Source organism: Rhinopithecus roxellana, chromosome 2, assembly GCF_007565055.1.
Source record: "Rhinopithecus roxellana isolate Shanxi Qingling chromosome 2, ASM756505v1, whole genome shotgun sequence".
NCBI classification, from domain to species: domain Eukaryota; kingdom Metazoa; phylum Chordata; class Mammalia; order Primates; family Cercopithecidae; genus Rhinopithecus; species Rhinopithecus roxellana.
Window position 1 is genome coordinate 44,918,949 of NC_044550.1, and position 15,114 is coordinate 44,934,062.

A 15,114-nucleotide genomic window follows, 5' to 3' on the forward strand; every position below is an offset into this window, starting at 1 on the left:
TGCAGGGTACAATCCCCTGAGGATTGTATTTTGTTGTTGTTGTTGTTGCCATTTTATAAAATCAACATCTCTAGAATGGGCAGCTCAGAAGTTCACCTCTGACACTGCAGAGTTAAAGCCTGCTGACCAGTAGGCTTATTTTAAAATATACACATACATGTATCCACATATCATATGCATGTGCCTAGGCCACGCCGCACGTCACTTTCATGAGACTTTCCATGGTGGATTCCGTGCAGAGATGTTCTGTAAGCCCCCAGGTGATTCCAGTGTGCGGCGGTGGTGCACTTGGCCTGAGGGAGAGGATGGGAAGGCTGGTGACAGAAAGACCAGGACGGCTGGGGGGAGGTGGCTCACACCTGTAATCCCAGCACTTTGGGAGGCCAAGGTGGGTGGATCACCTGAGGTCAGGAAATCAAGACCAGCTGGCCAACATGGTGAAACCCCATCTTTGCTAAAAATACAAAAATTAGTTGGGCATGGTGACACAGGCCTATAGTCCCAGCTACTCCGGAGCCTGAGGCAGGAGGATCCCTTGAATCCAGGAGGCGGAGGTTGCAGTGAGCCGAGATCATGCCACTGCACTCCAGCCTGGGTGATAGAGTGAGACTTTGTCTCAAAAAAAAAAAAAAAAAAAGAAAGAAAGAAAGACCGGGGAGGAGAGCTCTCCATCTGCTAGGGCTGTCATAACAAAGATCTACAGCCTGGGTGACTTAGAAATTTTCTCATAGTCCTAGAGGCTGGAAGTTCCTGATGAAGGTGTTGGAAGGCTTGGTTTCTTCTGAGACCCCCTTCCTTGGCTTGCAGATGGCCATCATTTTCTGCATCCTCACGTGGTCATCCCTCTGTGTTGCCTATGTCCTCATCTCACCTTGTTGTTGTTTGAGACAGAGTCTTGCCCAGGCTGGAGTGCAGTGGCATGATGTCGGCTCACTACAGCCTCCGCCTCCTGGGTTTAAGCGACTCTCGTGCCTCAGCCTCCTGAGTAGCTGGGATGACAGATGCACACCACCATGCCTGACTAGTTTTTGTATTTTTAGTAGAGATGGGGTTTCACTATGTTGCCCAGACTGGTCTTAAACTCCTGGCCTCAAGTGATCTGCCAGCCTCGTCCTCCCAAAGTGCTGGGATTACAGGGGTGGCCCACCATACCTGGCCTCTAATCTCTTTTTATAGGGACATCAGTCATACTGGATTAGAGGTCCACCCTAACAGCCTCATTTTAACTTAATCAACTCTTTAGAGATCTGATTTCCGAGTATGGTTCCATTTTGAGGTACTGGGAATTGGAACCTCAACATACGGATTTTGGCAGGACACAATTCAGCCCATCCGCTGTTGTGGGAGCTCAGAGGGGAGGTGATGAGCAACAAATTCAGGCAGCAGCAGGGCTGCACGTGGGGAGGAGAGAAAAAGCGGCATGGAAAGCTGTTGGGGGTTGTTGACTAGTGGGATGATGGCGGATCCAAGATGACTCCCCAGGTTCTAGCATGAACAACGGTGCCATCTGCTGAGGTGTTTGCAGGGAATGGAGATGAGGAGGGATGTGTTTCTTTTGCAGTATGTAACAATGACGGCAGATGGGGATTTGCAAGAAAACAGCCGGAGATTAAGGTCTGAGAATGATCATATGTGGAGGGTAGCTGAAACCAAAGGTGTAGATGAGATCTCGTCCAGAAAATGCAGAGAGAGAACAGAAGACTGGCAACCAAACCTTGAGGAAGAGCAGCTTTTGAGGAGGGGGCAGAATGTGAGGACTAATCATTTGTCATTAAGCCGCAGAAACAAACAGAAGCACTAGCTGTCTTCTTTCTATCTAGCCTGAAGCAGAGTCCTACTAAACCATAAAGAAAGTGATGTGAAGGGAGAGCGCTAATAAAGATGAAATGATGTGAACCACGAGTTACATAAAAGAGAGAATGAAGCAAGAACCAAGAAAGCAGTTATTGATGGGTCCTTGGTTTGTTAATTAGAGGTCTGGCTTTCTCTGTCTTCTCATTTACTATATTACGCTGGTGAATTAATAGATTTCTCAACAAAAGGACATTTAAATCAACGTACGACACCGGTTTAAATTCTTCAGAAGCCATTAATTACACATTCTTAAGAAAATGAGCTATGACACAACTCTTCTAACTGTATAATTCCTATCTGTGATTCTTAATCAGGCGACTTTTCAGCTGCAAGACGGATCTTTTCTATTCATCTCCTCTGGTTCTGACCAATTAAACGTTTTCTTTCGTAATCATAACATTTCACATGCCAAATCTTCAAAAGAAAAGGAGCTTGTTAGCAACATACCATTTCCTGTTTGCTAATTTATGCTGAATTTGAATTCTTAAAAGTATACACATGTAGAACATTATTAACACATCCAGGCTTAGTTAAAAAAAAAAAAAGCAATTTTTTTTTGGCTTGACTTTGTGAAAATTTTTTTAGAACAATTCTTTTTTTAAAAAAAACTTCACCAATTAATAAATCTATTCCTGTAAATTGAGGTTAAATTATACAGACAGAAAATACATGTATATATTATAAGGGTGTGTAAGTTTGTTCAGAAGGAATCATTATTTTCTGAAGGAATTAGAATGCCTATATAGACAGCCTTTTGGTGTTTTATAGCTTGACTCATGTTCAATATTTACTGACAGCATATATCTTCAAGTCATTTACTTCATAACCACCCAGTAGCCACTCTAGATTTCTTTTCCAGAAACCAACCATTTCCAAACATCAAAGCTTGCATTTTCTGCATTGAGGATTTCTGAGCCCAATCCAGGGGCAGAGCTGGGGACCAGTGGTCTGCTTCCCAGTCAGCCACTCAGCCTAAAATTCAACAATCCTAACCTGGCTAGGCCTCTCTCTCAGAGCTGCTCACTAAGCAGGGGCAAATCATGAGTTTATGGCACTCGCCAGGCATGATGGCTCACGCCTGTAATCCCAGCACTCTGGGAGGCTGAGGCATGTGGATCACCTGAGGTCAGGAGTTCAAGACCAGCCTGGCCAACATGGTGAAACCCTGTCTCTACGGAAAATACAAAAAATTAGCCAGGCGTGGTGGCACAAGCCTATAATCCCAGCCACTCGGGAGGCTGAGGCATGAGAATCACTTGAACCCCGGAGATGGAGGTTGCACTGAGCTGAGATCGTACCACTGCATTCCAGCCTGGGGGATAGAACGAGACTCTGTCTCAAAAAAAAAAAAAAAAAAAAAAAAAAAAAAAAAAAACCACACAACTACTTATAAGAAGCAACTAGTTCATTGTCTACCACTATTTGATGCAGATCTGTATCAAAGGGCAGCTTTCTTTTATTCTTACGTTATCACCTTTTAGTTGGATCCTATTATTCCCTGTCCTCCAAAAGAAGTCTGGAAACAAACCATCAGTTGGTCTAATGTAATACATTATGGTCTTTTGGGAGAGGCGAGTCACTGATTGTTTTGTCCAATGAATCAATAATATTTGAGAGCCTGCAAAACTGGGGGCTAGAGTTAGTGTCCCTCATCTAGTCCTTCATCTGGGATAGGGTGGAGTCTTCAATCATCACATCCTGTTGTCAGTCACCTGGGAGCACTGGGGTAGCAAGGCTCACGGCATGGGGCCAGACATTTCTCAAGCACCCAGCAGGGGGAACATAGCTGGGTAAGAAGCTTGCCTGTCTCCATTGTAGACATTGCTTGCTCATCACACATTGAAAAGAGCCCTTACAGCTTCCTGCCTCCACTCAATTTGACCCAACCCCACCTAACATCTCCAGACCTCAGCATCTCATACGGTATTGGCACAAAGACAAGACGCCTATGTTTCTTTTTTACAAAATCAAAATCTGCCCAAGGCCAAATGGACTCTTCACATACTGGTCCTCTCAAGAATGAAAAGCTTTTCATGCATAAATGTAGGGCTGCCCCTGCATTCATCCTGAGAACACAGCCAGGAAATAGGAATTGGAGAGCGCAAGAAAGCTCCTCTCTCCATTCGATTATGTTCATCCTCTGAAGGCCAACGACGAAAGCAGCCACAGGTGCAGACACTCCATGAAAGCAGGTAAACAGGCCCATAACCATTCCCAACCTTTTTTCTCTCTCATACCTGATCTCCTTGCAGCGTGTGCTGGTCAAGGGGTGTCTTGGTGGCAATATTGCTGTAGTAGGCATATGACAGTTCCCAGTCCAGGGGGTAGTTGTCAATACCCTGGTAGTGTTTATACCCAAGATTCATTGACGACAGCCTCTCACTCCCCTGGCCTCCAACCAAACTATACAACATGCCCTGTTAGGAAGAAATTTACAAAGTGCTCATGAGATTGTAGATAGGGTCATAAAATCCCAACACTGAGAGGTTATCAGGCCCAATTCCTATATACAATCCTAGCCATTCCAGAAATATGTTAACTTGCCTTTTTTTTTTTTTTTTTTTTTTTTTTGAGACAGAGTATCGCTCTGTTGCCCAGGCTGGAGTGCAGTGGTGCAGTCTCGGCTCACTGCCAGCTCCGCCTCCTGGGTTCACGCCATTCTCCTGCCTCAGCCTCCCGAGTAGCTGAAACTACAGGCGCACACCACCATGCCCAGCTAATTTTTTGTATTTTTAGTAGAGACAGGGTTTCACCGTGTTAGTCAGGATGGTCTCGATCTCCTGACCTCATGATCCACCTGCCTCGGTCTCTCAAAGTGCTGGGATTTAACTTGCCTTTTTAAAAAAATAATAAAATGAAATGAATCTTTAGGAAAAAAGCCAATCCAGCTTTCTATTGGTTTACAAATTTCCAGCTAGCTGCCCTTCCTAATGTCAAACAGCTTAAAACGCCCTTTTGCCTCTTCCTGGTACAAACGGGGATCTCTCGTGACTTCTACTGCAGCACTTTTTTGGGCACCAACCAACCGTCCTACGTCCCCTGTTCTGTTTCAGCGACGTCATCGATGAACACAGGGTCTGGATGGCAGGCCCATGTCCCATCCTCACACTCTCAGAATGTTTGTGCTGGAAGGGTCTCTGGAGATTGACTGGTCTGACCACCTCATTTCATAGTTGGGAAAAGAGGGGCCCAGAAAGGGGAAGTCGATTGTCCATGGTCAACCAGCCACTTTGTGGCAGAGATGGGACTAGACTGTTCTTGTTATTCCAGCCTTGTGGGGACTGCTTCTGGGGCTCAGGAAAACATGCTGTGATTCCGGAGCATCTGTAAGCCAGAGGTACCATAAGCAAATCACTGGAAGGGAACATGGAACCATTTGGGCACCTCTCAACAGTCTGAGCCTCCCTAACCACAGACACACAATCACCTATGCAAATCTGAAAACGAAAAGCAATCAGGGAACATTTAGCAGTACTTATTGCGATGGTTCATTTTGTGTGTCAACTCGACTGTGCCATCGGGTACCCAGAGGAAACATCATTTCTGCATGTGTCTGCGAGAGTGTTTCCGGATGAGATGAATATTTGAACTGGTGAGGTGAGCTACGCAGACAGCCCTCTCCACTGTGAGTGGGCATCATCCAATCTCTTGAGGGCCTCCATAGGACAAAAAGGCAGAGGAAAGAGAAATTGGTCCCTTTTTGCTCTCTGCTGCCTGCCTGCCTACTTGAGGCAGGAAGACATCATGTGTTTTTTGTTTTGTTTCTTTTTTTTTTTTTTTTCCTGCCCTCGGACTGGAATTTATGGCATCATCTCTCCTGATTCTCAGGCCTTCAGGCTTAGACTGGAATTACACTACTGGCTTTCCTGGCCCTCAGCTTTCAGACGGCAGACCGTGGGACTTCTCAGCCTCCATAACTGCATGAGCCAATTCTTCGTAAGAAACCTCTTCCTATATATATCTAATCCCATTGGTTCTGTTTCACTGGAGAACCCTGACTAATGCACTATGAAAATGTAATTCTAAATGTTAGGCAAGTTGCATAATAAATTTGGATTCAAAAGCAGAAATGAAGCCGTCTGGTATGGCGTTTATTTTGATGACAGACTGCTGGATGCAGCAATACTTTGCTTCAAGGTCCAAGTGACTTCACTTAGCTGAAAAGTGATGTGGGATAATGGATAACGGTCTCCCAGCCAGAGTAATTAAAAGAATTTGGTAAGAAGCACCTGTTCTTGAAGAACTGGGGTTCTGGCAAGCCCTGACACTGTTCCTTAGCTGGTACACCAATCATCCCCCCAAGGCCTTGTCTAGAAATGGATGAAGTGCTCTTTTTCGTTCACTGAAAGGAAAGGATCCTGTATTTAACACAGCCCCAGGGCCTTTATCTTGAGTGTAAAGATTTTTAAAGGACTCCAAGGAGCTGCAACATGTCCAGTTCTACCAGGGGCATGAGCGCATTGCGCTGCAAATATAACGCAGGTGACTGATGTTAATGGAGCAATGAAATACTCTACCTGCAGCTGATCCCGAGGAACATTTAATCCAGTCTCATAAAAGACTGCGAGGTAGTAGGATGCTTTATGGTATCCACAGCAGCTGGAATCCATCAGAAAGGGGATGACAGAGCTAATTTGGTGAAGACCATCAACGCTAGAGAGTCTCTTTACAGCCTTCTCAAATATCTTCCCACCGATTTCTAATACAGATTCATTTTGGTTCCTTGGCACTGTAAATAACACAATTCAGAGCACACACAATTAATTACCATGGGATCGACATGGCTTTAGAAAAAGAGGAAAAGCCAATTAAAGCACCTGAGTTATTGATATGGTCGGTCCCGCAGTGCCTCAAAATATGCCACCTTCTAGGGAGGTAAATTAAACCCTTTGGGGATGCCATGGTGTCATTCTGTAAATAGCTTTTCTTTGGCACTAAATGACAGCCTGGTATCCTGGGGAAATGATGTGCTGTATGTAGCTCAGAAATTGCCTCAAGAGAGTAATTTCCTCAGTGTAACTCATCACCAAACCAGGACCACTGAAACTTCCAGAGAGACTTTTTCCCCCTCTAAGACTCCCTAAAGAAGATTGTGTTTTATCTCACAAACAGTTCCTAGGCACTGCTCTAAAAAGTTGAGTAAAAGAATCTTATTTTTGGATGCTTTCTGGACATCTTTTGTCCCCAGTTTTTCTCATGGGTCTCCAAATAAAAAGAATGTGTCAACTTTTATTGAGAGCTTACAGCAGGCCAAGTACTGGGTTAAGTGTCTTATGTAAATTATGGCATTTAATTGGTACACTTTTTTTTTTTTTTTTTTTTTTTTTTTTTGAGACGGAGTCTCGCTCTGTCGCCCAGGCTGGAGTGCAGTGGCCGGATGTCAGCTCACTGCAAGCTCCGCCTCCCGGGTTCCCGCCATTCTCCTGCCTCAGCCTCCCGAGTAGCTGGGACTACAGGCGCCCGCTACCTCGCCCGGCTAGTTTTTTGTATTTTTTAGTAGAGACGGGGTTTCACAGTGTTAGCCAGGATGGTCTACGATCTCCTGACCTCGTGATCCGCCCGTCTCGGCCTCCCAAAGTGCTGGGATTACAGGCTTGAGCCACCGCGCCCGGCCTAATTGGTACACTTTTATAAGTCGGTACTATTTCCAGCATCCCCATTTTTCACATGAAGAGACTGAGGCCTGGAGAAGAATAACTTGTCTAACGTTACAAAGGCTGGCAAGAGGCAGAGCCAATCTGTGAGACCCACTTTGAAGGTCACTAAAGCCAGAGTTCACAGTCACCCTGATGCACATACCCTCAATGAACAGTCAGTCAGTTGCCTTAATAGGTACCTTACCACGTGGATAGAGACTTGTTTACACAACTGCTATATGATGCTTCCTTTTACATAATTCTCCCATGAATCTATAAGCTGATCATCACTTAAGCCCAAACAAGCAAGTTTTATGGCCCTAGATGCCCTGTTAGAGTCTTCTAAAGTCTATCTTCATTATTCCTATCTCTTGTTAATTCAGCCAACGAATGTTTACTTTCTATTATGTGCAAAGCACTATGCTAGATGCTATGTTACAAAAGGCCATATAGGATTACAAAGATACTATTTACATTTAACTTAAGACTTAACTTTTAACTGAAGACTTACATTTAACTTAGGATGTTAGTTAAATGTAAATGTACATGTAAATAATGTTGATTTAAATGTTAAGTTAAATGTCAACTTGACTAAAATTTCACCTGCCTAAAAACTATGTCCAACATTTTTCTTCCTTTCTTCATTCCATCAAAAATCAAAATGTTATTTTTTTTAAAGCTCAGGAGGTAATGAGAGAGACTCACTCTTATCAGTCCTTCATCAGGATTGAACAGAAAAGAGTCTCCAATGTGGGAAGGTTGGGGGTGGGTCTATGTAAGGGCGATTTCCTTGCAGAGGTCCGCGCTAAAAATGGAAGTCGAGATCAGAAGGACCCACAGATGATACTGGGAATGCTGACATGTTGTTAATGAGTGGGTACTGGTGCCTGGGGACACATGGGTGGGGTGGGTGTCCCTGAGAGGGGGACACTGTGCTTGTGCTTGCAGACCCTGAGCTGTGGGGAATGATGCAGCCACCACCTCCACCAGCCCTAAGGCATCCTCTAGCTACTGGCTCCTGGAACTCCTTCCTGCCTACCTCCTGGCTCTGCTTTTGCTTTTTTGATCCCAAGTACCTGGCACAGTAGGTGCTGAAAAAATTCACTTTACTGAACGAATGGAGTTTGTTCCTTTTTCTGTATTTTTTTAAAACTCCCCAGAGAAATAACAGCTTCTTGTTAAAAAAAAAAAAAAAAAAAAATCAAACAATGCAGATTTGTATAAAATAAAAACAGAAATCCCCTCTCCCTCAATCTTTCTTTAATAATGAAGATTAAAAACTATTAAAAGCTTGGTATGTAGGCTTTGGGACTTTTCCTTCGTATATACAATAATTCATATCCACATCTATTTACATATCTACATACACATTTTCTTTACCAAAATGGCGTATTATGCCATTGTAGATTCTGACTCTCGACTTTCTTTTTTAAATTAACTACACATTATGAATAACTCTCTGGGGCTGTCAGAAGCTCATTTTTTCTAATGCTTCAGTAGTATTGCATTCCATAGCTGTACCATTTTCCCTACCAGGCCTCTATTTTTAGACTCCTGGGTTGTTTCCAGCGGTTTTGCTATAACCAACAACATGGCATTGAACATCCTCGAACATTTCCATTTCCCTCTGCTAATCTGTTAGGATGACATCTGCATGATAACACCCTTTTTCACCAGCAGCCTGAGGAATCTTGTCTTGGCTTTTCCCTTTGCATAGTTGAGAGAAGTCTGTTCTACCCAGTCTTTAGCTGTGATAAGAACCTGGAATACACTGAATTCAGTAGACACTGTAGAACTCAGAGTTGCAAAATAAATTCCACTGCCACTTATTCATGTGTTTACTTTTAACTATGTGCTCATCTTGGATGCCCCTCTGCACATTCCCAGCAAAGCAACATTAACATTTGTTAACAATTCATCCCTGCCTCACCTACTCTGCCAAATGCCTAACTAAGATGACGAGTTTGCCAGAGTACCCATGGACCCGCTCTTTGTAGGCTCAGAGGAGGAAGAGACTCCAAACCAAATGAAGCTTCGAATGAAACACTTGCCCTGCCGACCGCTGGCACAGAACCTCAGAAATCATTAGCAGGAGTGCCCAGGTAGCTGAGATTGCTGGAGAATAAGGAGCAAAAAGGGAATCCTTCGAAAAGCTCAAATTTTTAGCACAAAAAAACTGCAGATCGAAACACAGGCAGTTTGAAAGGGCTATGTTATTTCTTCTGCACATGAAATGCAAAACTGCCCCTGAAATATAACCAAACAGTATTTTCTCTGAAAAAGAATCTAAATAATTGTCTGCAGTAGTAAATACAATAAAAAATAATAATCCTAAGGTAAAACTGCTCATTTTGCACATTTGGTAAACTTTGAATTCCAACTGTTGCTCAAAAGCAAAGGCATAATGTCTTGGGTGATATTGTGTAACTGGTTATTTTAAAGTCAGTTTAATGAAACTGTTAATTTCACCCATCTGGCTTAGCATATGCATTTTTTCCTAGTCAATCTGTAACTAAAAACAGGCCTTGTTTATGGAGATTAATGGTTTAATGAAGAAACAAACAAAATAGAAGAAGCTGTTTTCCCATTTTCTTTCTTTCAGCACCCAAAGCTAAGAAACAAAAGCCACTACCACCATTCATTACCCCTTACTATTTTCCATGTAGCCCAGAATCGTTTATTTTGCTTTTTTTTCCCCTTTTTCACAGTAATACCATAAGGTCACCATTTGTGTGCTCATCTTTAGAAGAGACAAAAAGCAGAATATGAGAAGGTAGCCACTTGCTGAAGGCCCCGGAGCTGGGACCAGTGTCTGTTTGAGAATTCAGGAGGAGAAAGGCACCTCATTCCTTGGGAGAGGAATGGAGACATCAGTAGGAAAGTCATTTTTAGTTTCAAGCTTCTGAAAGGTGTAATGCATCCAAAGTAGAAGTTTGAAAGGGGAAAAAAAGGAAAGGAGAAAATGTCACTTAACTATTAAAAGGAATGATCTACACCAAGTTGACTGGTTTGCACTCTGACCTGGAGATCCTTATTGGGCTCACGGGCTATTTTATTTTTCTCTTTCAAAAAAAGCCTATTTGGGCCGGGCGCGGTGGCTCACGCCTCTAATCCCAGCACTTTGGGAGGCTGAGGCGGGCGGATCACGAGGTCAGGAAATCCAGACCATCCTGGTTAACACGGTGAAATCCCCATCTCTATTAAAAATACAAAAAAAATTTAGCAGGGTGTAGTGGCAAGTGCCTGTAGTCCCAGCTACTCGGGGGGCTGAGGCAGGAGAATGGTGTGAACCTGGGAGGTGGAGCTTGCAGTGAGCCAAGATCGTGCCACTGCACTCCAGCCTAGGTGACAGAGTGAGACTCCGTCTCAAAAAAAAAAAAAAAAAAAAAAAAAAAGCCTATCTGTATCTTTCTATATACTGTGTAAATTTTCTTTTCTTTCTTCTTTTTTATTTTATTTTGTTGAGACAGAATCTTGCTCTGTCACCCAGACTGGAGTGCACTGGCATGATCTTGGCTCGCTGCAACTTCCACCTCCCGGGTTCAAGCAGTTCTCCTGCCTCAGCTTCCAAAGTAGCTGGGATTACACGGATGCACACCACACCTGGCTAATTTTTTTTTTTTTTTTTGGTAGAGACAGGGTTTTGCCATGTTGGCCAGGCTGGTCTCGAACTCCTGGCCTCAAGCAATCCACCTACCTCTGCCTACCAAAGTGCTGGGATTACAGGCATGAACTACAGCGCCCAGTCTTTTTTTTATTTATTTATTTTTTTTAAATAGAGACAGGGTTTCACTATGTTACTCAGGCTGGTCTTGAACTCCTGGTCTCAAGTGATCCTCCTGCACTGGCCTCCCAAAGGGCTGGAATTACAGGTATAAGCCTCTGCTACCGACCCCTTATAAACTCTCTGATTTTACACACGTCATTTTCCTCTCTGTCTTCTTCCTTTCCTTCCCTCCTTCCTCCCTCTCTCTCTCTCTTTCTCTGTCTCTCTCTCCTTTCAGAGCTGTTATTCTCCGACCAAGAAAAGCACAGCCCATTGTTTGTTTTCTTGGTGTCTCTGTGTATTTTTTTTAAAAAAACTATAATGTATGCTTTTTTAAAAAATATAATAAAGATGATGGTTCTTCAACAAACAACAGGGAACACAGCTCTTAAAAGGAAACGGTATCCCGATGTTATTATGTAGCATAATTGTATTTCTAACATCTCCACTCTCTGCATTTTAAGGTCTCCAAATAAACATCGCAATTGTTGGCAAAAATAAAGTCAAAAGCAAAGCAGAGCTTCGCTAGTGCAGCCAGTCACTCCTTGGCGTATTGTGTGGGGACACCTCTGCCCCCACACTCAGCACTCCAGAGCCTGGGGGCAAGGGGCAGGCAGTGGTCCTGAAGGGGTGCAGATGGTGTCAGCCCAGGGAGCCGAGCCCAACCTTGGACCTGGCCCCATCTCAGAGAACCATTTGTTGGCAGACCTTGGACTTCCTTTAGCCACAGGCACCAACTCCCTTGGTCAGAGGTGCCCAGTGCAGATGAAAGGCAGGAAAGGAATAAATAGGCCTGGCCATGGGGCAGATGTCCCTGGGGGCATGCTGCCCAGTTCCCCCCTCCCCTCTCTACCTTCATGTCACCTGTTCAGTGCCTTTGTGTCCTTCCTCACTGCTCCCCGCCACAACTAAGAGCCTGGCCTGCCACTGCCATCCCTGCAGCCTCTCACCAGTCCAGTCCTCATCGCCTCTCTTCTCTGGATGCCAGGGCCCCATTCAAAGGGTTTTTGAATTCAAAAGGCTCGGTTTTGACAGGCAAGGTGTGACAGGAAAGTAAAAGAAGGAAATGGCCAGCACAACTCTCAAATAATGAAAAAACACGCATACTAAAACACCACCGCACTAGCATTAGAAAAAACCCAAATGCTAATGGGGCAATTTCTATGCTCTGGCAGGAGCCATTTTCCTAGAGAATTGGAGGTTCCCCAGGAAACAACATAGAGTTTGACCAATCAGAGTCCCCTCCTCCAGAGTCCTGAACGTGGGGTCTCGTGTTGGATGCCACCCAAGAGTCTAGACGGTGGTGAACTACAAGTCACAGCAGCACAGGAGAATCCCTGTGCCAAGCAAGAAAATCAGGATGCAGAGCAGAGGCCCTGGAATGCCCGAGGCAGCAAGGGGACTCAGCCACATCTATATGCGCTGCAGTTGGGGGCCCCGAGTAGCCCCGCCATGTTTAATTCAAAGGCGTGCCCGCTCCGGCAGGCGAGGAACGTGTCCTGTTATACATCAGAGCGGAAAATACCAGTGGGAACAGCTGCGTCTTATACCAGGTTAGCCCATCAGCTGTCAACTCTCAATGAGCCTCCCTCCTCTGCACCCCCTGGCACCTGGCACAGAGTTGTGTGTGGGCTGGTCCACGATTTTCATTGTGGTCGCCCCAGGGCCTGGCACCATGCTGGGATGCACCCAGTACACGGGTCCTGAACTGGGTTTGCAGGTACCCCGGGGCTGCTTTACATCTTGGAACCTGTATATCTCAGCAACTAGATTACAGATGGTATGAAAGCAAGAACTATGACGGCTACATTTCTGGAATTCTTTTGTAAATGAGTGTGCACAGACCTGAGCAGGATTCTGGTCTACTGCTGTTGACAGCAGAAAGCTGGCAAACAGCGTCCTGGTAGACCTGAGAAACAGAACGATGTTTACAGAAGTGTCTACCGAGAAAGAGCAGTCGCTCCTCAGAGGAAACAGGCTGAGAGAGAGTAGGAGAAATGAGGGAAATGTAGAAAGAAGCAGAGTAAGCCCATAGATCTCTTAGCAGTCTGGATCGGAGCTGTGGCTTGACTAGCACAAACCTTGAACTTCGGTCTCCTGGAAGTCAAATTCCTCATTCCTTCAGTGATTCGTTGACCCAACAAAGATGTTTTGAGTACTAAGGTGAGATCACTTATTCATCTGGGCTGCCGCCATTCAGTTACTCAACAAATATTTATTGAGGCAAGGGTCTTAAAAAACAAACAAACAAGCAAACAAAAAGCAAAAGAAAAACCAAAACCCTAAATACTGTTCCTGTCTTTGAGGAGTTTTTTTTTTTTTCCCTGTTTTTTTTTTTTGTTTGTTTGTTTGTTTTTTTCATAGTAGCCATCTTCATGGCTGTGAGGTATAATTTATTTTTGTGCAGTAATTTATATATTGGAGAAAGTCTGGTTTAACCGGAATTTAAAATGCAATGCTTTTATAAAGTGACACAATGTCTATGAAAGAACTTAGTGGACAGAAAGATACCATGTGGACCTGGGGAACAGGTTTGCCTGAATAAAGCTCATCTTACTCTGCCTTGAGTTTCACCATTTGATCCTACACGTGTCTCCGTCACTCACTCTGGCAAGCTTGTTAAGGGTGGTGCAAGAAGTGGAAGGATCCAACTTATACTTTGAATTCTCGACAGCGCCTGCAACAGTGCTAGGCATAAGTTAGCTGCCTATGCCATATGTTAGTGAAGTGATCCTTCTTCTATATGACCACACATGGTGTGTTTGTGCCCCATACTCAACAAGGAACATACCTCATCCGCCCACACTCCTCAGTTTGCCTGCCTGGCAAACAGCTGTTATGTTCCCACTTAGATACCTCTCCTCACGTCATCTCTCCTGTCTCCCCAGGCAGATGGCTCTTCTCCGATGCCCCCCTTGCCACTGTGTAGGCATCCTCTTTACCAGAACTACCATCCTGCATAATGACTGTTGACTTTCCTGATTTCACAGTACAGCTTAGATGTCCTCAAATACATCTCAAAGGGTTGAGTGCAGGGGCTCACAACTGGAATCCTAGCACTTTGGGAGGCCAAGGCAGGGAGATCAACTGAGGTCAGGAGTTCGAGACCAGCCTGGTCAACATGGCAAAACCCCTGTCTCTACTAAAAATACAAAACATCAGCCAGGTGTGGTGGCAGGCATCTGTAATCCCAGTTACTCAGGAGGCTGAGGCAAGAGAATCGCTTGAATCCAGGAGGCAGAGGTTGCAGTAAGCCAAGATTGCGCCATTGCACTCTAGCTTGGGCAACAAGAGCAAAACTCTGTCTCAGAACAACAACAAAAAAAATGGACTAGGTGCAGTGGCTCATGCCTGTAATCACAGCACTTTGGGAGACTGAGGCAGGTAGATCAATTGAGGTCAGAAGTTCAAGACCAGCCTGGCCAATATGGCGAAACCCCATCTCTACTAAACATATACAAATTAGCTGGGTTGGGTGGTGCATCCCTGTAATCCCAGCTACTCAGGAGGCTGAGGCAGGAGAATCGCTTGAACCCAGGAGGCAGAAGTTGTGGTGAGCCGAGATCCGCCACTGCACTCCAGCCTGGACGACAGAGTAAGACTGTCTCAAAAAAAAAACGAGCAAACAACCAAACAAAACAGGAAATAACAAGTGTTTCTGAGGATGTAGAGAAATTGGAACCCTTGTGCACTGTTGGAGGGAATATAAAGGGCGCAGCTGCCGTGGAAGACAGCATGGAGGTTTCTCAGAAAACTAAATGTAGAATTACTATATGACCCAGAAATTTTGCTTCTGGATCCAGTATATATCCAACAGAAAATGAAAGCATGGTTCTAAAGAGATATTTGTAGACCCAT

General features: G+C 44.5%; 1 protein-coding gene across 2 annotated transcripts in view; it reads right to left on the bottom strand.

Moving 5' to 3' along the window:
- Positions 1 to 15,114, bottom strand: part of SEL1L3 (SEL1L family member 3) — a 118,668-nt gene that overhangs the window by 52,697 nt on the left and 50,857 nt on the right. For both annotated transcript variants that reach the window (XM_010367999.2, XM_030915853.1), the window contains exons 10-11: positions 6,372 to 6,583; positions 4,092 to 4,271 (exon numbers count right to left, since the gene is read on the bottom strand). In XM_010367999.2, the coding sequence (XP_010366301.2) occupies positions 4,092 to 4,271; positions 6,372 to 6,583 (392 nt within the window). The remainder of the gene's footprint in view (positions 1 to 4,091; positions 4,272 to 6,371; positions 6,584 to 15,114) is intronic.